This window comes from Pyxicephalus adspersus, chromosome 4 (assembly GCF_032062135.1).
Source record: "Pyxicephalus adspersus chromosome 4, UCB_Pads_2.0, whole genome shotgun sequence".
NCBI classification, from domain to species: domain Eukaryota; kingdom Metazoa; phylum Chordata; class Amphibia; order Anura; family Pyxicephalidae; genus Pyxicephalus; species Pyxicephalus adspersus.
Window position 1 is genome coordinate 52837397 of NC_092861.1, and position 23567 is coordinate 52860963.

Genomic DNA, 23567 nt, shown 5'->3' on the forward strand with positions numbered 1-23567 from the left:
ACACTCTAGGGGAGGGTTTTACATTCAGGCTTTGGGCTTCTGTCAGTGACATCCGATCATTTAGAATTGCAGGTGCATTGGACCTGCAGTTGACCTTCTTTTGATCAGTTTTGAGCATGGTTTTCATCCCTATATATGTATAGGAATACAAAAGCCACACAAACAAATGTATTCATACATGTTGTACAGACATTCAGTACTTCTGCTGTTATCCAAATTTTAGATTTCATTTCTAATGTAAATACTCCTATACCACTATTTCTAAGCATAAAAAGTGCAGTAACTAATTAGAAATGATCCAATAAGTACAACGTGGACAGCATGTGTACTGTATTTTTTATATTTTTTTTTTAAAGGCAAATGTGGTTCTGTATGCAGGTTTTCCTCTCCCTAATCTTTTACTTTATATTTGCATCGAAGAAAACTTTTATTTCCAAAGATTAATCACTAGGTATCTGGTTTTATTATTTTATTTGTGTTTACAATTTAATTAAAATGTTTCTTTGTGTATGTACTATAGATGGAGCTTTTCTGTGTCAAATTGTTTGTGAAAAATGTATGAATTTTTGGTGTTTTACACAACTAATTATTCCCATATACAGGCTCAAAGGAGACATCATAAACCCTTCATTCACTACTAGCAAGGGGAATGGGGTGAAAAGCAAGTTGTCACAGTGAGCTTCTCCTTCAGCTTTAATTTAAGAGATGACAGTGACCAGGATTTATCTTCTGCACCTTAAATAACTCCTCTAAGCACTGCTTACTTCTAAACTGGTGACATCTTAGAACTCCAATACAGTTTAAGTAGTTATAGATGCTGTAGACTAGAAGTTGCTAGAGGTTCCTTGATTAATGAGCATTGTGTGCCTCTTAGGTCAGTTTATGTGATACAATTGATCTTTTTGGCTATCTGTAAGGGTGACATTCTTCCCACTGCCCCGCTGTGTAAAAGGAATTCCTCCCAGTTTGGGTCCCCATGCCTTTACACGGACTACAGAAGGAGAGTGAAAGAATATCAAAAGCTAGTTCCTCCTTCCTACAAAATGATTTCTCATCCAGTAGGGGGTCAGTGGTGCTGCAAAGTATACACAATCTACATTCCACTGATTCCTTGTTACCTGAACGCTTATGTCGAGACGGATATAATAAATTAAAGATCAACTCCAGGCTTAGCCACCCGCACTGTCCATAAGTCTTCTAGCTGGATGCTTATCAGCCTGGATATTCCATATTCTATAAATGGCAGTAGTAGGTGGTTCCTATTAATGCACAGAGCAGCCTTAATGTGATGATTTGGGTGCCCCACTCTACACAATTACAGGTGTGAGCAAGGTGCCATGGCGTCACACCTTAGCTGGCTGGCTAGAGATGCCCCATACTCACAATATGTTCTTACTCTTAGCTTAATAATGCTGTGCGCCATTTAACACAGAAGGCTGATGGGATTTTATAAAGAAAGAGAAACAAAGCTCTGGATTAAAAAGAAGTACTTACAATCCAATTATTATGCATGTACATAAATCTCTTATTATACGCCATTTTTAGGCCCCTGTATTGACTAGGAGAGGATGGGCCAGAGCAGTCAGACAGTTGCAAAAGGATGATCCCATCAGCATGCTGCTGCTTTTTAACTGTCCAGTTTGTGTTCTACATTGGGTTATGCAGATAATACAGTGGAAGATATGGACCAGCAGGAAGGGCTGGTAAGAATGCCCGGTTCACATTGATGTTTAGCGGAGCATGTAGCTTATCTGGGAAACTTCTCCCAATGTATTTATTAATTATTTATTTTTTAGCTTTGGTGGTAGTGCAAAGGGTGGGGAGATTTTGAAAAAGGTTGCCAGATCACATTGATAGTCACTTAGTCTCAAACAACTTCTTATGAGAAATTTCTGTGACTAGAACCAGACATGTTAGTTTTTTTGACAACCTAGGATAGGGGTACAACAAAAGGATTAGGTACTCACAGAACACAAATAGATGATAGCAGTGGAGGGTCCACAACCAGGTCATTCTTGGTAGTCATCAGGAACAGCAGGTAGGTGCTTCTTCTGCATTGTGTGGCTGCAAAGAAAGCACAGTGTACACACACAACTACAAATGTCTTCAGCACTCAGTCCTCTATTGTTAACTCTATGCATGATGATGAGGAAATTAAAAAATACCCAGCCACCTAACTAGCTAGCACAAGAGTGAAAGAAAATACTTCTGCCCTTCCAGGGTGCTAGAAAAACACAGAGGCATGCTGAGGGGATGGTATGGCCTATGCTGATACCACCTTTTGGTGTAAGGTCTTCAGGTAGTCTCCAGATTCTCTGATAGTTGTGTTGGCCAAACCATAGTTGGACTACTTTTAGAAGTTCCAAGGCTTTTCTGTCTCCTCCAATGGACAAGAAACTAGGATTTTTTGAGTCTGCTGTAAAATCATTTGTCCAATCGGGAACATGATTACCACCCCTCTGTTTGCTCATGCTTTGGCATTCTGGTATTAGGAGAGGTTATCCCAGGGTGGACAACAGATTTTTTTTGCTTGTGTATTCAGTCAATTTGTTTGTAGCAAACCAGACGGTGAAAGATTTCCTTTGTCCCTCAACGGATGATAAAGACAAACCCTTTAAAAGTCAGGTAACAAAAACACTAGACTGGTATTTAAGTACCTCTTTCTTTAACATAGACTTACTAGGGAATATATTCATAGAATTACTGCCCTATATCAAGATTGCGGGTTCTGTGCAGTCCCTTGTAGATAAAGCTGACTTTCCCAAACATTTTACCTCTGTGGGACCTGAAAACAATTTTCAGGTGTTGGGGAACCCCTGCTCTAATCAGTTATTTGGACAAATGACAGCTAAAAGGGTCATTAGCTCATGTTGCTGGCTTTACCAACTGGCCCTGGAGCTTATCAGGCACCATCACATGGCAAATAAATGTCTCAGCTTGAGGAATCCCTGGAAACTTCTGGAGGAACCCTGGATGAGAATGGCTGGGCTAGGGACCAAGGCCACTAAATGTGATGTCATATATGATGCAAACCATATTTGAGTAAAGCCAAAGACTAATTTATGTGACTGGACAAATAAAACTGATGCAATAACATGTAACCATTAATCTAATTGTTTTATTAGTGCATATTAAGCTTTGCCTCCATCTCTTGTTGAAGTATTTTTGGCTTTGACATACCCAAAGCATTTATCCCACATTTTCATTGACCCACAGGGCTCACGCTATACCAAATGAATTTTTTTACAAAGTTTTGCTTGATTGCCTTCCCATAGTGTGACATGTATTCTGTAAATATTTAATCTTACCAACACCGAAGTATCCCCAGACCATTACATTTCACTGCTATGCATGACAGAAGGCCTCAAGTACTCCATCATCATCGTGTCTTCTCCTGTATATCTTACATATTCAAACATATTACAGTTTTCAGCTATCCAAGGTCTGATGTCTGTGTGTTAACCTTTTCATTTGTCTATCTCAAATATAGCCTTTTCCTTGAATCTCTGCCCATAAGATGAGTATGCCAGTTCCTGATGTCACCTTTTCACTATTACACTGCATCAAAAAAAATAAATATTGTCTGCTACTTGGTTTTATCCATGTGTCCTATACTAAATCAAGTGTGCTGAATCCAAATCTGAAGTTCGATTCTGCCTAGGACATCAGGATCTTAAGTTAATTACGCGTATAGACGCAATTAGCTACATTCTTTCTTTCTACATTTACTATGTAATCTCTATACATAACTAACTTTTGCCTCATAGTTCCATGACATTACAAAAACATAGTTTTATGTTGTAACAACATATACAATTACACATAATTCACCTGAGGCCTTGTTCAACACACAGAAGTGTTTCAGGCACTTGCTTTTGCATTTGTGGCTCTTCGCTGTCTCCTGTTGCAGAAACCAGCAGTAGTCGCCCTTCATGTTGGGGTTCCACCGGCCTTGATATCTTGTTTCCATAACAGAAATGTCCTGGTGGAACTTTTCCCCCTTGTTCATTACTCACATTACCCAAATTTTGTGGGAAGTCATCCAGATGGGAATGTAAGAAATTATTATTAAGTGACATTTGGCAGCCAAGTTGATGGTATGCTGTTGGCATGTTGTTCACGAGTTCAGCATGGTTTTCAGCTCTCTGGTTGCCCAGAAAGTTTTGTGCAGCTATCACAAATGAATCCCAAGCAGCAAGTTCAAGTGGGTTTAGTTTGTTTCTGAATGTGCCATCATGCATCAAATTGCACATGTGGGAACCAACAAAAATCTCTGCATTCAGTTTAGCATCTGGTATAACTTTTCCAAACTTGTCCTTCAGATACTGAAAACCCATACCATCATGATCCATTGCAACAACAAAGTTTTTCATTATTCCAAGTTTAATGTGAAGTGGCAGAAGGTAAACTTTCTGTGGATCAATGAGTGATTTATGTTTCACATTGTACTGGCCAACAACAGTGTGTTCAGGTCTGGATGGCCATTCTTTCACTTTGTAATGGTTGCTGTCATCACGACTGTTCCACAGGCAGAGAAAGCACGTATATTTTGTATATCCCAATTGCGGGCTAAGGAGTGCCACCACCTTCAGGTCACCACAAATGTTCCACTTGTGTTCTGAATAGGTAATCAATTTCAAAATGACCTCCATGGATTCATATGTCTCTTTCATTCCCTCGGTATGAGCAAGGGGAACGGAAGTTTTTTTGTTACCTTTATGCAGCAAGTACAGCTTTCAAACTTGCTTTGCTTGAGTCTATGAACATTCTCCACTGCTCTGGTATGTATTCACAGCCTAACTCCATCATAAGACCATTCACGTCGGTACAGAAGCAAATGTCGTTTTCCAACTTGTAATAACTTGCAAACTTTGTGTGACGATCACGAGAGTGTAAAGTTGTCATTCCTTTTTGTAGTAAATTCTACTCCTTTAATCTGTAGGCTAACAGTTCAGACTTCTCTTTCAACAAAGACGGGTCCCTTACTAGATCATCTAAATCTGATTGTCTTAAAAAAAATGGAGCTTAACTTCTTCAAATTGGGGTTCATAACATTTATTAACATCGACATCATCCTCCTGTTCCTCATCTGACATGTCACTGTCAGTAACAACAGATGTAGGAGGGACTGGCACTGGATTCTCTGCATCATGTGGCACCGGCTTCAGGGCAGATTCACAGGCAGGATAGATGATTTTTGACAATTTTACTCATACAGAAGTTGCAGTCCGAGTAATGGTCCTTTGGCTCACGCCAAACCATAGGCACAGCAAAAGCCATTTTATTCTTTTTCCTTTTTAACCATTGTGTTAGGCTAAGGTAACACACCTAACAGCTGATATAAGACGCCCAGCTTTTATCCCGATTTCCAATTTCACATCCTAAGCAAATCTCACCCTCTTGGTTAGGTTCTTGCGTTGATCACACGGGGTATATTTGCCATAAATGTAGTAAACATCGTCCGGTATAATAACACAGCTGTGCCTACTCATCTTTAGCTCAAAACAGACTCACTATGGCCTAGCTGTACTATCCCAAAAAAATTTTTCACACTAGAGCCAAGCCCTTGGTCCATCTAGCCTTATATACCTATTTCGGACGTCAGCTCACTTACTTGCCCAGACATGCCCAGCCCCTGCTTCAACATGCATGCCACCAGGGGACATGATTCAGAGGGGGCAGCAGGCGTAGTGGTAGCTGCAACTGTTATAATGTTCGCATGTAAAAATACATTACCCATTTACCAACCATTTGAACAGCTAAAGCACGCTTATAACTTAAAATCTGTACGTGATAGGCAAATTCTGAGTTCCAGATTTGGAATCAGCACCTGCTATTCCCAGGTAGGAAATTCGTTGTTGTGCAGTATTACAGACGACGCCAGTCTTTGGCAAGTGGCTAATAGAGGACCTATAAGGAATGATTTTGTCAGTGTTCAGATTCTGATACATATCCACATGAGCTTTCTGCCTCTTTATTCTGCCCGGATCCAGATTTCCCTCTTTCCTCAAGACTGTAGTGAAAGTATTCAGTTTCCTGCCAATTTGAATGATGGAATGACATAAAATTCACAAAACGAGAAGAAGAAACGAGATATAATTCCTAAAATTTTGTTTTGGCTGTTTTAGCTTAAAAACCTAAGTACCTTAGGGTCAGTCCCTTGCAACCCACAAAAAAAGTTTACTTCTCTTTTTTTTTAACTGGTTTCAGTCAAACTGAAACTTGGTAAAACCAATTATAATTTATGGCCCATTCCACGCCTATGCCTTGTAATACACCTACACAATATACGTGTTGTGTTGCCATTCATTTTTAGAGACACCCCAACAAACTAATAAGGGGAAGGCACCACATACACCACCACTAAAAGAAACTCTATTCTGCATGGTGGTAGACTGCAGGGAGGGGAAAGGTTAGAGTGCCATTTTTCTTGTTTTTTGCCAATCAAGGTGAATTGGTCACTTATTTAAATGAATAGGCTTCCTTAAGTACATGTTAATGCAAAGAATAAAAGAAGATATAAGGGGACCTTAAATTCAATTACTTAAAGTGGTCCTGTTGCCACATTGTCTAAATTATATAAAATGATGGCTAACCCTATATAATAAAATAGCTCTTTCCCTTCTGTCTTTTCAGTCCTGTCAGTAAGGACTGAATGGTAAACCTACAGCCTCCTCGGATACATATGTGACATCCCAGGAGGTTGCAGGCTGCTCCTGCACATGCCTGATCCCAGAAGGTAATGTAAAAAATAAAAAGTGCTGATCTCACTTGTGCAGCGAGATTGCAGAGGCATCAATGGCTTTACACCCGTAAAGGGGTCTTTCATATTTTTTTTTATGAAAGTTCTCCTCTTTAGGAAGTTAGCTACTGGAGAAATTGCTGCTGAAAATGAGATCTTATACAGTAATATTAATATTACTAAATAACACTGTATGATTAGCTAATTCCGGATTTTTTTAACCCTTACTTTTTAATGATATGAAGCGCTGTAGTAGGACCTTGAATAGCGCACAGTAATGCCTTTGGGTTTTAATACAACAAATTGGTAACCAGGAACACCACTGTAGTAACATTAGAAGATGAACCACTCGAAAGTTGGCTTTTGGAGAAGCCAGTCCCAACCGAGCAGACTTTACCTATACGTTCATTATATTTAAACCTTTCCAATTTCTTTAAATTATTTTTACAGAAAGCAAATTATTACTCCTGGGTTTCAGTATAGCTCGTATTATGCCATATGTTTGTTTTTGAACCAGCACTGCCATGCAAGTGCAAGGTGCCAGCCAGGGGAGCCTTGGGAAATCACTCAAGGAGGCAGCCTTAACAGTTTTAATGGAAGGTACTTTATATGTCATTCAGAGAGAACAAGGTATTCAGCGGGTAAATTCCTGCAATTTCGGGGAAACGTGAGCTTTATCAGAATTTTTACAGAAGTAGATGTTTCTGTAAAATGCATCACATTAAAAGTTGCAGTAAATTATAAGCTGAATTCTTTATCCTTTCTAACACAAAGAACCGACGTTACAAATGTTCTTAACTAATATATCACCTATCACCCAGGAATTTACCACTAAAATATTTACCATCATGTGCTGTAAAAAAGATAGGCATATGGTTTCCTAGAGGACTCACACATAGAATTATCACTCCATGAACTAAAAGATCTGAAAGTCAAACAGATTGAGTTATTGAGATTTGGCATTTGTTCACTGTATCTGTCCTCCCTGGTTTCAGCTACTTCTAATTCTGGGCCCAAAGATAAGGTGGAATAGGGGGCTCTTAAGTATGCTGCGGTTTGCCCAAGACCAGGAGGCAAGAATCTGCACTAACTGGAGCAATTAAAAAAAAAAGGGTGTAAAATAGTGCCGATACTGCAAATAACACACTAGCTTTAAAGGAATAACAACACAAAGCCAATTCACTTGTCCTACCAAGTCAGTGATCCCCAAAACAAAGTGACAAATCTACCTATCCAGGAGCCACATGGTGGGCTGTTAAATTAGTTTCACGCACCTGGCCTGTCAAATGTAAGACCCATATTCATGTTGCCTAAATCTCAGAATAGCTTTAAGAAGAACAAACACAGAAGTCCTAAACTGGTAAAATACTTCCTTTTGTCCCAGCATATGAGGAAGAACTTGCTAGCAGTAATGAAGTCTGGCTATTAGGTGAAGATGTCACCTTCTATTAAATTTTTTTTCCCCACCAACTTGTGTTCATTGCACTGGAAAATGGCAGTACCTCCATATATGTAGCTCGCTTACTGTCAAACAATAGAGAAAACAAATACTCGCTGATAGTTTGCATGTAGATATCCGTGTAACATTGACATAAAATACATTGCTCAGAAGGATGCCAACCAGCAGGCAAAATGTTATCCCCAAATATAAAAAGTTTCAATTGTTAAAAAGGTGACAGCATGCATCAGCAATGACATTACATTATATTTTACATTTTGAGTGCTGCCTTATATGACTTGTACCCATAAACTCCCTGTACATGAATAATGTAGAAAGGCACCAGAACTTGACCCACAGCCATTATAAGCCAGAGCTACACAATACACAATACATTACTGTGGCATTTTGAGTTACAAAAGGTCAGTGCCCATTAAGCTAGGGAATATTTGGAGTTTATGTAAAGGAGAATTTTGTATGGATATGCAATTCTGAGCAAAAGTTTAAAATTCCTTGGGATTGAGTGAGTCTGCGTGGCTCTCAGCACCTTACCTAGTCACATAGTTGGTTCTCACCTGATAGAAGCAAGTACTATTGTACTGATCACTGCTACCCCCATTTTTTTTTTTTTTTTTTAATCGGGCTGTCACGGAAGAAGCTAACTTCCAAGAGGCAATGGTTCACTGGCATGAGAAAATGGTAACTGCACTGCAACCTCACAGCCAGTCTGAACATATCCTAAGAATGATTCAAAAACAAATTTCTAATTGAATATTCCTATTAATTTACAATATGCAAAGTAAGCAAACAGAAGATAAATATAAATCAAATCAAGATTTGATGCCTTCCATCCAGCATCACTTCATATAGGTACACTTGCAGAAAGTCAAGGATGTTGTACGAATATAATCAGCGGTATGATTAACCAATTAAAGCAAACAGATGCAAATGATCATTACTGTAATATGGAAGTTGTAACATCATTAACTGACAAAAACAATTGGGTATGAGGCTTAAAATGAGTGAGGACCAGCCAAACTCTGCTGGCAAGGTAAGGATGTGAAAGATCACAGGGTCTGCGGAGAGCCCTGAGATCTCAACATCATTGAGTGTGTCTGGGATTACACAAACATCCACAGAAGATCCGTAGTTAGTTCTCCAAGGAACAACCTACCTGCCAAATTCATTTAAAAACTGCATGCAAGTGGCCCTAGAAGAAATGATGCAGTTTTCAAGGCAAAGGGTGGTCACACTAAATATCAATTTCATTTAGATTTCTCTTCATTCTCTTTGTATTGATAATTCATAAAAATAATCTATCTGTGAAAGCATTCTTGCTTTGCACACATTATTGTATATCACACTGGAACATACTCTATGTTTAATATTTCACAAGTGTTGAAAATTAGGTGATTTCCCACATAAGGCCTGGTTCACATCACTGGAGCGGCTGTTCCCAGCCACCAGGAACCCTGCCAGTTACCATGTGTTGACAACCCATTTTTTGGAAGGGAAAAAGGTGGACAGTAGTCATCCATCACCTTTATTCCCAAAGGGTTGCTGCATGGAGCATCCCAACTGCAGCTAACAGAAGCAGTAATCAAAGATGCCAAAATCTTCCACGTCAATGAGGCCTCAGTCATTTAAAACAATTATTATATTCAAAACAATTAATTACATTGAATTTTAGATTCAAAAATGTATTTTTTTTTTAATTTTTTAGGTGCTATAGGACAGTGCCTGATCCTTGCTGGATTTACACTACTGCCCAGGACGCTGGCACAAAAATCTCCTTTAACTCCTATGGTTTCTCAGATGGCAAACTTCTGGTGACGTCCTCTAGATGCACAATACAATATACAGAACTTGTCCTGAAACTCCAGTGGATTCTCCATAGAAACAACAAAGAACACAATTACAAAGAAGCCAGAGGCAGGGGTAGCTGACAGTCAAACAAGGCCGGTCACAGGCTAGATGTGTAGAAACATCATCAATGCCTGTGACCCTGTATGGAAAGTCCAGGAAACCTTTAGGTTTTGGTCATTATCAATAACTCACTATACATGTTACAATAATTTACAGCTTTACCACAACAATGTAATATGAGGGACCTTTCTAAACTATTCAGCAAGGCACAGCATAGTTAGTTATCTGTAGATCTAAAGGGAAATGTACTGTCAGACTGTAATAATTACAGCTTGGCAAATAAGGTTCAAGAACTCATTCAAACCAGGGCTCTTTTACCATAGAATATTTTGTTTAAACAATTCACAGACTTTCAACTTGTATTAAACTGGGGATGATCAACAACAAAAATGCACGTTTTTAGATAAATTAAATGTTATTTTGCATGTCACAAATAAAATGCAATATTCAATCTTTTTCTGATAGCTCCAGCTCTTTAAAAAGAAACCAGAACTGCAGAGAGTACAAAACTATGAAGGAGTGCAATTATTAAAAGAAATAAGATCAGATTTTATACGAAGTTGACAGAAGGACAGGTTATGCTGTTTGATATTTCAGGCAAACTTCATTCTGTGACTTCTAACTGTTCATCTTCTCTTTATATATTGATGCAGATATGTACTTTACATGTGCATGAATATACCACATAAGCATTCACCTTCAACGGCTGTAGAATTTAAATTGGGTCATAGGTTTTATAGAATAAAAAAGGGCATTTGCATGTTGATACAGGATGACAAAGAAGTGTTTTACAAGTGACATGAGAGGACAATAGCAAGATGATACACAAACACTGATATGTTAGATTTATCCTTCCTAGAAAAGTACCGGCATTAAAATGAATATGTTTACAGTCACATACAAAAACAACTGCTGAACATACAGGAATCAACCATCCTTGGAGGCTCCAACACAGACCAGCGATGGGCCTCTGACTTGTTTTTCTACAGCAAGAAATGGGTGCAGCTTTCTTCCATCTTCAGCAGAGGTTTCACAACACTGGTGAGGGGGGATAAATCACAAGAGTTTGATTTTTCAAGTCCTCTACAATTCCAGCAAAACACTTGCTTTGGTATCGACAACGGCGCACTGCCCGCCACGTACAGTGAGATCCAAAACAGATGAGGATGATGATGATTAACATTGCTTTTCTTTGTCTCCTTATGGGGGGACAATAGCACATTATCTGAGGAGGTGCTACCTGCATAGTCTCTGGAACTAGCAAACAAAGAGGCATCACCAAGGCTATGATGAAGTTAGCAGATGAATGTGGCACTGTGCTTTATGCAAGTGAACAAACCACGGGATCTAAAAGGGATGACAAACTAGGATGTTCCACAGATATGTGATGAATCCATGACTTGCAAACATGAAGTGGAAAGTGGAAATTGCTCTCCAGGACTAGTAAACGGGCCCAAACCACCAAGAGAATGAAATAGAATATGGTCTTATAAGATGTCTCCAAATGTCTCTTTCAACCCCCTGGAGATGCTGCTAGGGTTGATCTTCAAATCAGTCCAGCCAGAAGAAACTGACTGTGTAATTATCTGCTGTGTTAATTTGTACAGGCTATGTACATTCTACAAGGTTCCTTAGTGCTACACTGTTGTACTTTTTGTCCCTGCAATTTGAGGACGTGCAAATTCCACAAAGTCATCAATGAGAACTGGCCATGCTCCTGCAGAACAAAAAAAATTCAGTCAGTTAAAAAAGCAGAAAGTGCAAAAGTTTAGATGAAAAAAACAAAAACAAAATCAGGCTTTTGTTGATCCACACCGAAAGAAGGAGAATTAGAAGGGCGAGTATGTTATATAAATCACACTTAGAGCCTTTTTATAAGCCTACAGAAACAGGATCACTAGATTGGATCACTGACAAATGTAACCAAAGTCACTGACCTGCTGCCATATTTCACTTCTGTAGTACATTGTCATTACTGCAAGACTGCAGTCCACAATGCCAAGTTGTTTGGGCTTAAGAAACACATTAGAACAGTGGTCGCCAACCTTTTCGGACCCATGGATCACTAAACTCAAAGGCTCCAGACCACGCATGCGCGGGGAGCAGTGTGTCACTTAAAGGGGAAGAAACTTCCCCTGAGTGACGTAATGATACCGGAACCGGCCCACTCGAGACACAACCCGCCCTGAGCCTGCCATGTCTCCGGGAGACATGTACTGCGGCGCTGGCCAGAGCCATGGACTACCAAAATTTTCTCACAGGCCACCCGTTGGCAACCGCTGCATTAGAAGATGCAGGCAGTGTCATGTGATTTATACTGACACCTCTGGAGGGCACCAGACTTCTTTAGAATGACAATAAATCATACCTTCTTCATCGTAGTTTGACATATCATCTGCTATCATTGTGCTGAAATCTAGTAGAAGGTTCCAAGTGTCCTTAGGTATTGATCGTTTGTGGTGTTCCTGAGAAAAGAAAACATTTTTTTATTGAAAATAATATTCAAAGACAGTTGTCATAAAGCATACCATGCAAATCTGCATCAAGGTTTTAACACATTGATACCCTTGGTCATATGAACATACATGACTGTAATAAATCAGCTAATTCACATTTTCATTTGAAGGAATACAGTTACCCTCAGTAAGGTGGTACAAAGACCTAAATATGGTAACCAGATTTATGTTTACTGGAGTGCAAAGATAAAAGATTCTTTCTGACTGTAACTGTGGATTCATTCCCCGGGCAGTGTCCAATACCTTACTGAATAGTCCAGAAAACATTACATTCACAAGACCTTAATCTTATTCTGTACTAGTCTGCTAGCAAATACTGTAAAACCAGTTAGTAACACATAGCTATAATTCCACATATTAAAAAAATCTTACCAATAAAAACTTGTTCCATAAGTCTAAGAATTTGAATCTTCCATTTAGTACTAAATTCCAGTAGGCAATTGCCATCTCTAAATCTGAAAAGTAACAGTTAAAGTCATTTGTCTGAGCATTTATTTCAGTGTGTAAAATATTAAAGCAAACCCATCAGTAATTTTACAAGTGTGCAATACTCCGTGCTTTCCAGTTCATATACATCAGCAACAGTATTACATTTTAAAACACTGGAAGAATCAAGCATTTCTTCTCATAGTGATCGATGTTCTGTATAGTGATACAACGGCTGTTTGACAAGTAATGAGCCAAACCATAAGACAAAAGTTAGGAACTTTATTTTCCATACATTTTCAATATAATCTCTGTGAAGCAGAATGCACCTTTCAGATCTTTCTTTTAAGGCCTTTATACCCTTTTTATAGAACTCAACCATCTTGTCCCTCAAGGAAATCCTCAACAGCCTTGATGACATCATCATCAGAGTCAAATGTCTTCCCTTTATTTACTTCCCTTTAAAGGTATTTCTTTAAAATTACAAATAGACTATTGTCCGATGGGGCCATATCTGGCGAATAAGGTGGGTGTTCTAACAATTCAAAGTCGCATTCATGAATTGTGGCCATTGCAACTGCTGACTTGTGTGCTGGCGCATAGTCCTAATGAAAAAACGCCTTTTGTTAACTTTTCTCATCTTTTCACCTTCAACTCTGTCTTTAAACTTTCATAATAATGTGGAATAATAAGTCCCTGTGATTGTTTAACCCTTTTCAAGAAGGTCAATCATCACCACACCATGAATATCACAGAAGACAGAGGCCATGACCTTAATTAAGGACTTTGTGATCCTTGCCTTTGGGGTAGAAGAACCTTTGTGTTTCCATTGTTGAAACTGCTGTTTTGTCTCTGGATCAAAGTGATGGATCCAAGTCTCATCCATTGGTATGGATTTTTCAAGAAATTGCTGCTCATTTTTGTTAAAATGCTCGAGAAAGACTTTGGAGCATCTCATCCGCCCGCCCTTTTGGTCAGGAGTCAGAAGTTTCGGAATCCATCTTGAAGAAAGTTTCCTCATTCCAAGTTCTTCAGTAAGAATGTGGTAAACTCTTTGATTTGAAATGGCCACACTCTTAGCAATGCTTCTAGTGGTCAGTCTTCTGTCTTGGAGGACAATATTGTGAATTCAGTCAATCATTTCCTGGGTTGTGACAACTTTGGGTGCTACAGGCCTTTCTTTATTACAAAGGCTTTTTCTACCTTGTTTAATCTCGACGACCCATCTTTTGACAGTGGAATAAGAAGAGAATCATCCTTTAACACTTCTTGCATCTCTTTATGGATTTCCTTAGTGTTTAGGCCCTTTACGTGAAGGAATTTGATGACTGCTCTGTGCTCAATGTTTTCCAAATCCGAAAAAAAAAAAATCACCAACATACAATTTTTATATTTGTTTTAAAAAATTTTTATAATAGATATACTTTTGGTCAAATTTCATCTAAGGCTTTATATTTTATTAATTTACAGAGTTTTTACAAATATTTTTAAGATTTATATGTTAGGCTCACTACTTGTCAGACAGCCCTTGTATAGAGGCAGCAGCAGAAAGCCAATCAAGAATGTGTTAGAATTTTACACTGGCAGAATGAAAGTCAGCAATCCGTATAGCAAATGACTTTCCGATAATCATATAATATTTGATACTTGACGCGCTTTAGTTACTGCCACTTTAAAATACATTTTTTTTTGTATTTTTTTTTTTTTTAATTGTTTTTCCTGCACAAAACTTAGCACATTTGAATCAAACCTAACATTATCACAATGTGTTGTGGCTGTGCAGATGTTCTAACATAGAAATTTATCCCCAAAGCCTTACATTTCTAATTATTCAACATGAAGGGGAACTAGTGTCTAGAAAATGGTCAGCGTCTTTTATACCAAATATTCAGTAGGTGCTACAAATTTGCCAATTTCAAGTCAACGAATAGAAGCTACAAGCCTCTAAACTTCTAATTTTGGATGGGGGAGGGTTAGCACTAACATTTTTTATTGCTGTGTTCCCATCAGGAAGAGTGTCCTCCTTTTATTGTTCTGGAGACCATGGTCTCATTAAAAAAGTGAGAGGACTTCTAAATTGGATATCTTCCAATAAAGAGAAATTTTCCAGGGACAGCTATTCAGGAGGAAGATTCCTTTAAAAAACTTGTACCACAACCTGTAGCACCCAATGGCTTCCACCTGACAAGCTGATGACAAGAGTATTGCAAGAAAAGTATCAAAGAAAATGCTGCACTTCACAACTATTATATATGTACATTCATGAAAAAGTATCTATGCAGTATCTATCCAACCTCTGTACAGGTAGTCCCCGGGTTACATACGAGATAGGGACTGTAGGTCTGTTCTTAAGTTGAATTTGTAAGTAAGTCAGAACAGGTACATTATTTTAATAAAAACAATTAGGACAGATGTTTGTCTCAACATATTAGGCAGCATGGTGTCAGTTACTGTATAAAATCCTAACAAACAAAGCAAAAAAAAAAAAATTATTTATAGAGCCTAGACATTCATTAACTTCTGAAGCAAGCTGTGGTTTGATATGCAAAAAGAAATAAATGCAGAGTTTGTCTTGGTCATTAAAGGGTTACAAGGGGCTGCAGAAAGAGCTCACCCCCCTAAGATCACCCACAACCTCAGCTGTGTTTAGCACAAGATTTCTTCTGCAAGTCATGCGAACCGCCCCCTCCCCTCTTCAGGTCTCCATCCTGCACACGAGCGAGCAGGGAAGCCCCGTTTGTATCTAGGAGTCGTCCATATGTCGGATGACCTTAACTCGGGGAGTACCTGTATTTGTCATCCCAATTCATTTTTAAAATGCCATAACCAGTCTTCTTTAAAACAAGTATGCAGGTCCGAAATGTATTGCCGCCCTTGTGGTGTAAAATACATCCAGCTAAAACATAGCAGTTGTCATTTCAACATACCTAAACCTTTTTGGCCAGGATTTTTTGCAAAGTTGAATGTAAACTGATAAAAATCCTTAAACCTCCCTGGTTCTTTTAATTCTTGTTCCATTTTGGGTAGTTGTGCTTTTAATTTTTCTATGCTGTCGCACCTGTGAACGAACCATAGAGAAATAAAACCAAAAACATTAATCTACTTTAAGACACCCTGTGAAACATCAAATGAGCCAAATGTCTCCACTGACAAAAGCAGAAACTTCCAAACAACAGAGCATATTGCAGGCTTTAACATATGGTGGAATATGGATGCAGCTAGAATCAACTCCATATGAATATCTGCATTAGTAATATGGCTGTGACATTAATTGGATTTGTAACAGACACGGCAGTACAAGCTAAACAGATTTTAATATTAGGATACTGACGTTTATTTGCACTTCTTATATTATTTTAACACACGCAGCCAGTAAAGATATTGCACTGATCACATCACAGCCAAATTCTGGGCAGAAAAAGCAACCGGACAAAATTATATTCATAAAAACAAGATGCTTCTAAAGATTTTGTTGTAGTTTTTGAGTAGGGAAAGGTTAGGGCCTTAGTTTTAATGTTTAGTCCCCAGTAATTGTCCTGGTAATCAAGGTGTTCCTGGGACTAACAGCAATGGAAAACCCAAAATTTTGAGTAATCTCTAGAACTGAAATAGAGGGGAAAAATCCCCCAAATTTCAAAGGCCTTTACTTTAAAAAGATTTACACTCAAATCCTGTAACTGTGGATCCACTTTAAATGCATTTTAAAATTTAAATAATTTTAAATCCAACACTAAAGTTCCATTTTCACAAATGCTTGATCATGCAGGTCCTTATTGCAGATAGGAACAGGCTATGAGCCTTCTGCAATAATGTTTCTTACCTGACTGACCCTTACAGGTCTCTGGTGAAAAGATGAGCTGCGCATGCGTGTCAGGGATGACTGAACTCTTGCACCCCTGCCCTGGAGTTACATCATCCGCAGCACAGCAAATCAAGATGACCAAAATTCGTCTCTAGGAGGAGGAAGTTGCTGTGCTAGTTTGGTTCTACTTTACTAATGTAATACAGTCAGGCTGCAAATATTGTAATAAATTTGTCTTGTTGTCAAAAACTCCGCCCTTCTGCATACTGCCCTCTGGTAAGCAATATTTTAAAAAAAATAGAAACACATTCACAGGGGTCCGCTTTATTACGCCCCCTGCCACATGGTGCTAACCACTGCTTTTCTCTTACTTATTTAATTTCTACTGTTAAACAAACCCCTGTCCTGGTTATATAATCACAGGATACCATGACCTTCGTTCCGACACAAAATACCAAATAATATTAGGGAAATGTCGGAGTCACACAGTGAGCAGCAGTAATTCTTCCACTATACACCTTCATTTTCTCATTTACATGACATGTAAATATCCATATTTACATGACATGTAAATATATATTTAGCTGCATATTGCAAATAAGATGCAGATGACAACAGAGTTAGCATACATCAAAAAATGTTTCTTCCTTAGTATGTAATATATAAAAAGAAAAGGAAGGAAAAAGTAAGAGGTCCCTTAACATTTGCTGAAAGATGCCATTAAAGAAAAGTCTACACAACTATTATATACATCAGTTTTCTCCTTGGAGAATGTAAATGAGATTACAACAGGAACAAAAATATTAAAAAGTGAGGAACTGGGTATGTATAACTTACCCTAATTCTATCATTCCATCCATAAATTCCTGCTTAGAAAATTCACACTGTGTGGCTGCTCTGAATTTCCATGCAATAATCAGCACACTGACACTGGCCGGGTCGAGCGCTAAATCATCACAAAACTGCTGGATGCCATCTATTCCAATTTTGTTTTCATCCTGAGGGTCTGTGTAGAAAAAAAAAGTCAGCATTCTTAGATATCAGAAGAGACAGCTCAGAGGAAGAATGGATTGGGCTGAGTGTACAGCTTGTCTATATGGATGATTGTTATGAAACTAAAAACTGCTAAGTAGGATAGAAAAAGTATGACATATTCATTATGGCAGCACAAACCACAAAAGAAGTGTTCAACATGCAGACACATCACAATTTACTGGATTACAGCTTACTGCAATTGTACAAGAGAAAAAAATTGTATATCTGGTATGAAATATCATATTATCAAACACGTCTTGTAAGGTGTGCACTAAGTAATAAAGGGTGTCCCAAAAGTTACTACACACTTCCTTTTTTCTATTTCCTTCCAGGTATCATTTGGGGAGACTTGAGGCCATCATCATATGACAACTTAGGCTTTGCAGTTTTTGTAAGTGTATCATTCCCTTACCATGGCTCGCCAATTGACATTGGAGCAGTTACAAAATTGGCACTTTGAAAGAAGTTTTGCAGTCCCCGACTGCAGTTCAGTGCAAGTTTGAGAAATTTTATGGTTGTCTAACTGCTCCTAAGTGGAAGGTATCCATCGATATCCAAGGCAAGTTTCTCGAAAAAGGATCTGTTTTTGAAAAACCACGCAGCGGAAGGCCTGCTACTACCACCACTGATGAAAACACTAAACTCCTGGAGCAGGCGTTCAGGCAAAGCCAGGAAAAGTCCATCCGCAGGGCTGCACTGGAACTCAGGATCAACAAAAACTTGATTCAGTTGATGTGTCGGAGAGTGATAAAGCTATACCCGTATCCACTTCGAATTGTTCAAAAATTTCAAGCAGAAAATTATGATGTTTGTGTGGAAATGTGTGAATCACTTCTACACCTGGGAAGAGATGCTGCAAAACGTCGAAGAGGCTTGCATCTGAAGGTGGCTGAAAGTTTTCGAAACTAGAGGCGCTCAAGTGGAGGTATACAACTAGTCTTCAAGGCGTTTGAACAAGATGGCAAGCCTAGCAAGTAAAACTGCAATGACTCCTTTGTTGATGCTAAAAATTTGAATAAACTAGTTTCTTTCCATTTTTAGGAATTCTTTAAAAGTGTAGAGTGTCTTTTGGGACACCCTGTATAACTGTGCTCACTATCCAAAGCAGGAGCTGTATATGCAAGCCTGCAGTATGCAAATGTATCTAACTTCAGTAATTTCATGCATGCTTGTTTCAGGGTAGTGACATGAACTTTTACTTGCAATATAAGTCTGCATGTGCTGCTAACTGAAGTTACATACTCCACTCTCCACCCCCCTCCCCCCAAAAAAGGACCAAATGCAGCATGCTGCAGATAACTATTTACTAGTCATTCTAAAAGGTGGTGCCAGGGTTGATTTAAAGTGTCCTTCTATTTAAAAACTTGCACAATATCAAGGACAGGAGTCCATGCCGCACAAAAAACACAAACCAAAAAAAATGATTCTAAAACAAAAACTGCCTTCCAAAAGAGTAAACATTTCCTATTCTTTTTATGACCTTGCAGAGTGCAGAGTGTTCACTTCCATTAGAAAGCATTAACTAAAATTGAACTTGTTGCCAAAAGAAAAACACATTTGCTGGAAATAGAGCATTAGAACACACAGCTGCCATGATTTGCAGATTTCTTTCCATACTTACCCTTATATCTGTTATAAAGTTGTTCTAATTTTTTTTTGTCCAAAGCTCCTTTTACACTTTCTCGGATATAGTGTTCAGGATTTTGGAAAAAGTTATCTGTGGCAACATCTAGCTTCCAGTCATTCTGGGACAGGCAACTTACTGCGGTCTTTTCACTAGATTGTGTAAAGATCATAAACTGGCGAACTTTATCTTTTTGCGAGGATTTCAACTTGTTCTGTGAAAAGAAGACAAAACATTACAAATTTATTTATATCACTTAAAGGACATTTAGGTAGCTGTGTCGCTTCAACCAACCTCAATTTAATCTCATTTCCCTAAGGGCCTGCTCTATAAAGCAGCAATCATTAAGAAGAGGCTGCAATGGACTGTTCCTTTGTATTTCGCCATATGTGTTTGAAATCAATGGAAGAACATAAAACCCATTTTATATTGCATGCCTACAGATATAAAAACAAACAAAACACCAAGAAACACACAATAATTCACTTGCACACATGTGTATTTTAAAGTATTCAATGGAAATGAATGCATGTTAGAACTCGCGTATATGAATTTAGCCTTAAAGCACAGCTAAACCTAAAAAAAAAAAAAAAAAAAAATGCGAAAGGCAGCTCCATTATTGCAGAAGGGACAGGCGATGTCTCATCTGCAATAAAACAACCTTACCTGTCTAATCTCAAAGTTTTAATAGCACTCACCTGTCCTCTTTCCATTGTGAGAGATGCCATATTCTTCCTTCTTCTCTTCCTCCTTTCATTCCTTGGCCATTTTGATTGGCCAGCCTGGGAAGATGTAAATCCTGCTCGAGAATGCAGGAGTTCATTCAATCCCAGCAGACAGGGAAAGCCAAGACGTGCCGGGTATCCCAGAATCCCACACTGAGCTGTGCATGCGCAGCTCACTGATTTTTGTCAGCTTAGGATCTTTAAAAGAATCCTGTCACATAATATCACTCTAAAAAGGAGAACAAAAACTTACCTTTGCTGCAGTGCTCGGTGCTCTTTTATTATAAAGAACTGGTCCTCCAAAGTCTGATAGGAGTGTTTATCTTCATGGACCCCACAGCTCTCCATTTCCCTCCTCTGACTTTTCGGTCATTACTCTCTCCTGCATTAATGAGGAAATCAGCAGAAGAAACCACTGAGAACTGTGGGGACCATCAAGATGGGCTATCCTTGAAGGTTCTGTTTCCTGATGGCCTTTGGTTGAAAAGATTTTACAACACAGACAGCTGGAAAGTATTTATTCTTTTCTTTACAGATCCATGCTTTGCCTAGAGCTTTAGTACATGACAGGGTCTCTTTATTACCAAAAGCAGTACAAGTCTGTGTGATTATTTTCCCATAGAACATACACAGGTGAACACAGGTGAGTAAATTTCCTAACCCAAACCATAGGTCTTACACTCTATATGTCGGAGTGTATATTTCAGGTATAATGAAACCCGTCCAACAGGTCCTAACTAGGACAAGAAACATACACCTTGAGAATACAGAGACTTCTGATGATTATGGTATTTGTGAGCATATAAATAAACCTTTCACATTGTGTGATCATGTCTATAAGATTAGGGAATCCCGTATCATCAGTTTACAAAGGCCACAGACAGGGTCAGTGTTCTCCCCAGACCTTTGGGTGCACCACACAAAAATTATTAGTAATCACACAGCTGTTTTTGGATGCTAACTAAAAAAATTGGGCAACAATACAAGACCACCACACTCCTACAGCTTTTTCCCATCCAGCTTAAAAAAAAAAAGAACACTGAGAATTTTACATTATATCTAAATATAGGATTTGGAAAAGGGGTGAAGCTTACACACTTCTTATATTTGTCCTGGTGACTATAATCACAGCTAGAGAGGGAATATCCAAAATTTGACAAAATTCTTCCCAGGGTTGAACCCAGAATTTTTTTTAAGCTGGGTGGGAAGAAATTGTAGGTGGGTGGCAGCCCCTGTGTTGTGACCCAACTCTTCAGTAACCATCCAAAAACAGCCGGGTGGTCACTGAAAAGTGCCGGGGAGAACCCTGCGTCCCACTTGGGACTTTTATTTGGTGTTTGCAGCGTACTGACAGAGCGACCACTGCTCTGTATACACTGCAGTGCCACAGCTTATTCACTGCTAAGGAATGTTTCCATAGACACACATGATAGATAGATACATATACTGCCAATGTCATTACATATAGAAGCACTATGATCACATCAATTTATTTTTCAGAGATTTCTCTTTACCTTCTGCCTGGGAATACAACAGGAAGTGTGAGATTTCTATGAATTGTAGGCGGGTGGCAGCCTCTGTATTGTGACCCAACTCTTCAGTAACCAACCAAAAACAGCCGGATGTTCACTGAAAAGTACCGGGGAGAACCCTGCTTCCCATAGGTAAACTTGTTAAGGTAACAAACAAATTCTTTCATTTTGGAGAAATTTCCTCTCACTTCATGTTTAGTCTACAGTACAGGACGTAAAGAGAAATGTCATCAAGGCATCCAAAATAAAAGTAAGTGTGTGATGTGGCTGCTGCGGGCGGTCTTACCATAATGTGTTGGTATCAGAACACACTCTTACCTCTTCCAGCGATGCCACGTCCACCAAGGGGCAGCCGCTCATGCCCACCCAGCAAGTACAGGGGCTAATGGTGGCCAATGGCTTCTATACTCCCAGGACGAGTGAAGGCGTGCGTCACACAAAGCATACGCCATTTAGCATACGCAGAACAGAAAAGGCTCCCAGGGGTTCTAGTTCCTCTATATCACTGCCTATGGTGCAGCCGCACGTTGTTTTATTCCTGCCACACCGCAATAAAGAGCGGCACCCAGTTTGTGAGGCTTCATTCACAAGGGGGCCCCCCAAAGTATTCCCATGAGCTCTCATTTTCACACAGCAGAGATGAATGAATGTTCACTAAACATTCACCTTGCCCTGTGTTATGACATGGGAGCAGGAAGAACATAGGTGACAGAAGTCATTCCCTGGTCTGTGCCATGACACCCCATAGAGATGCAGCATTCCCTGACACATCCTCCTTGTATACATGACATCCTACATTATATAAGCGCTGCTTGCAGACCCCCTCCATCCCCGAACAGTCCCTGACTAGGCCCTCAGACCCCGAGCTAGATTTGCAGAGCCAGCCGCTTCTAACAAACGCGCCCTTCTTTCGTAACCCTCCCGCCAAAGCCGAGGTCTGGCAGTCCGCAGAGCCCCCGTGTGAACCCCGCACCATGTCAGTCAGCCGCCCTGCTCCTCTCACTCACCATGTTTGTGCTCGGCCTCCCGGTGAGTGTGAGTGGCGCTCTCACGGACTCTCGGCGATCTCGCTCATGCGCAATGATGCTGCGGCCTGCGGCGGGCAGGGGGAGAGCAGGGCCGGCTGCAGGCAGCGAGTCTGGTTCGGGGATACTCGGGGAGCATGGGGGGCTGACACACAGCTGGGACTGAGGGGAGGACCGGGGGACGGGCACAGGGCCGGGAAAACATCTCCCGGGACTTTTATTTGGTGTTTGCAGCGTACTGACAGGGAGCACCCACGGCTCTGTATACACTGCAGTGCCACAAGTTATTCACTGCTAGGGAATGTTTCCATAGATAGATAGATAGTTCCAATTTCATTACATATAGAAGCATTGTGGTCATATCATTTATTTTTCAGAGAACTATCTTTACCTCCTGACTGGGAATACAACAGGAAGTGTGAGGAGATTTCTATAAAGGAAGGGAAACCTATAAAGCCCTGAACATGTTACAGGGAGTGTTGGGGTGATGCTGGTTGTTATTCAGATACAATGGCACATATATATGTGTGTGTGTATTTCTGCCATTCCTCTTTGCCAAGCTCAGTCAGGTTGGATGAGGACTGTAGGTGGACAGACATTTGCAGGTTTTTCTTCTCTAGAGATGTTAAAATCAGGGCTAGGACATTTCCAGAGCTGTCCCTAAGTCACTCCTGTGTTGTCTTTGCTGTGTGCTTTGGGTCATTGTTATGTTTTACCTTCAGCCCAGTCTGAGTTCCTGAGCACTGTGGAATAAATTATCGATGAGGAGTTCTCTG

At 39.5% G+C, this 23567-nt stretch overlaps 1 protein-coding gene across 2 annotated transcripts; it reads right to left on the minus strand.

Moving 5' to 3' along the window:
• Positions 1 to 10502: 10502 nt before the first annotated feature.
• Positions 10503 to 22932, minus strand: DCUN1D1 (defective in cullin neddylation 1 domain containing 1). Of its 2 annotated transcripts, none has more exons than XM_072408160.1 (7): positions 22774 to 22932; positions 19507 to 19723; positions 17688 to 17856; positions 15976 to 16106; positions 12995 to 13077; positions 12475 to 12571; positions 10503 to 11823 (listed from the first exon to the last, which is right to left on the minus strand). In XM_072408160.1, the coding sequence occupies exons 1-7, from the start codon at positions 22774 to 22776 to the stop codon at positions 11744 to 11746; spliced, it is 780 nt and encodes a 259-aa protein (XP_072264261.1). In that variant the 5' UTR covers positions 22777 to 22932; the 3' UTR covers positions 10503 to 11743. The 2 variants fall into 2 exon arrangements, with proteins under 2 accessions (XP_072264261.1, XP_072264260.1); XM_072408159.1 differs by lacking the exon at positions 22774 to 22932 and adding an exon at positions 20208 to 20516.
• Positions 22933 to 23567: the final 635 nt, after the last annotated feature.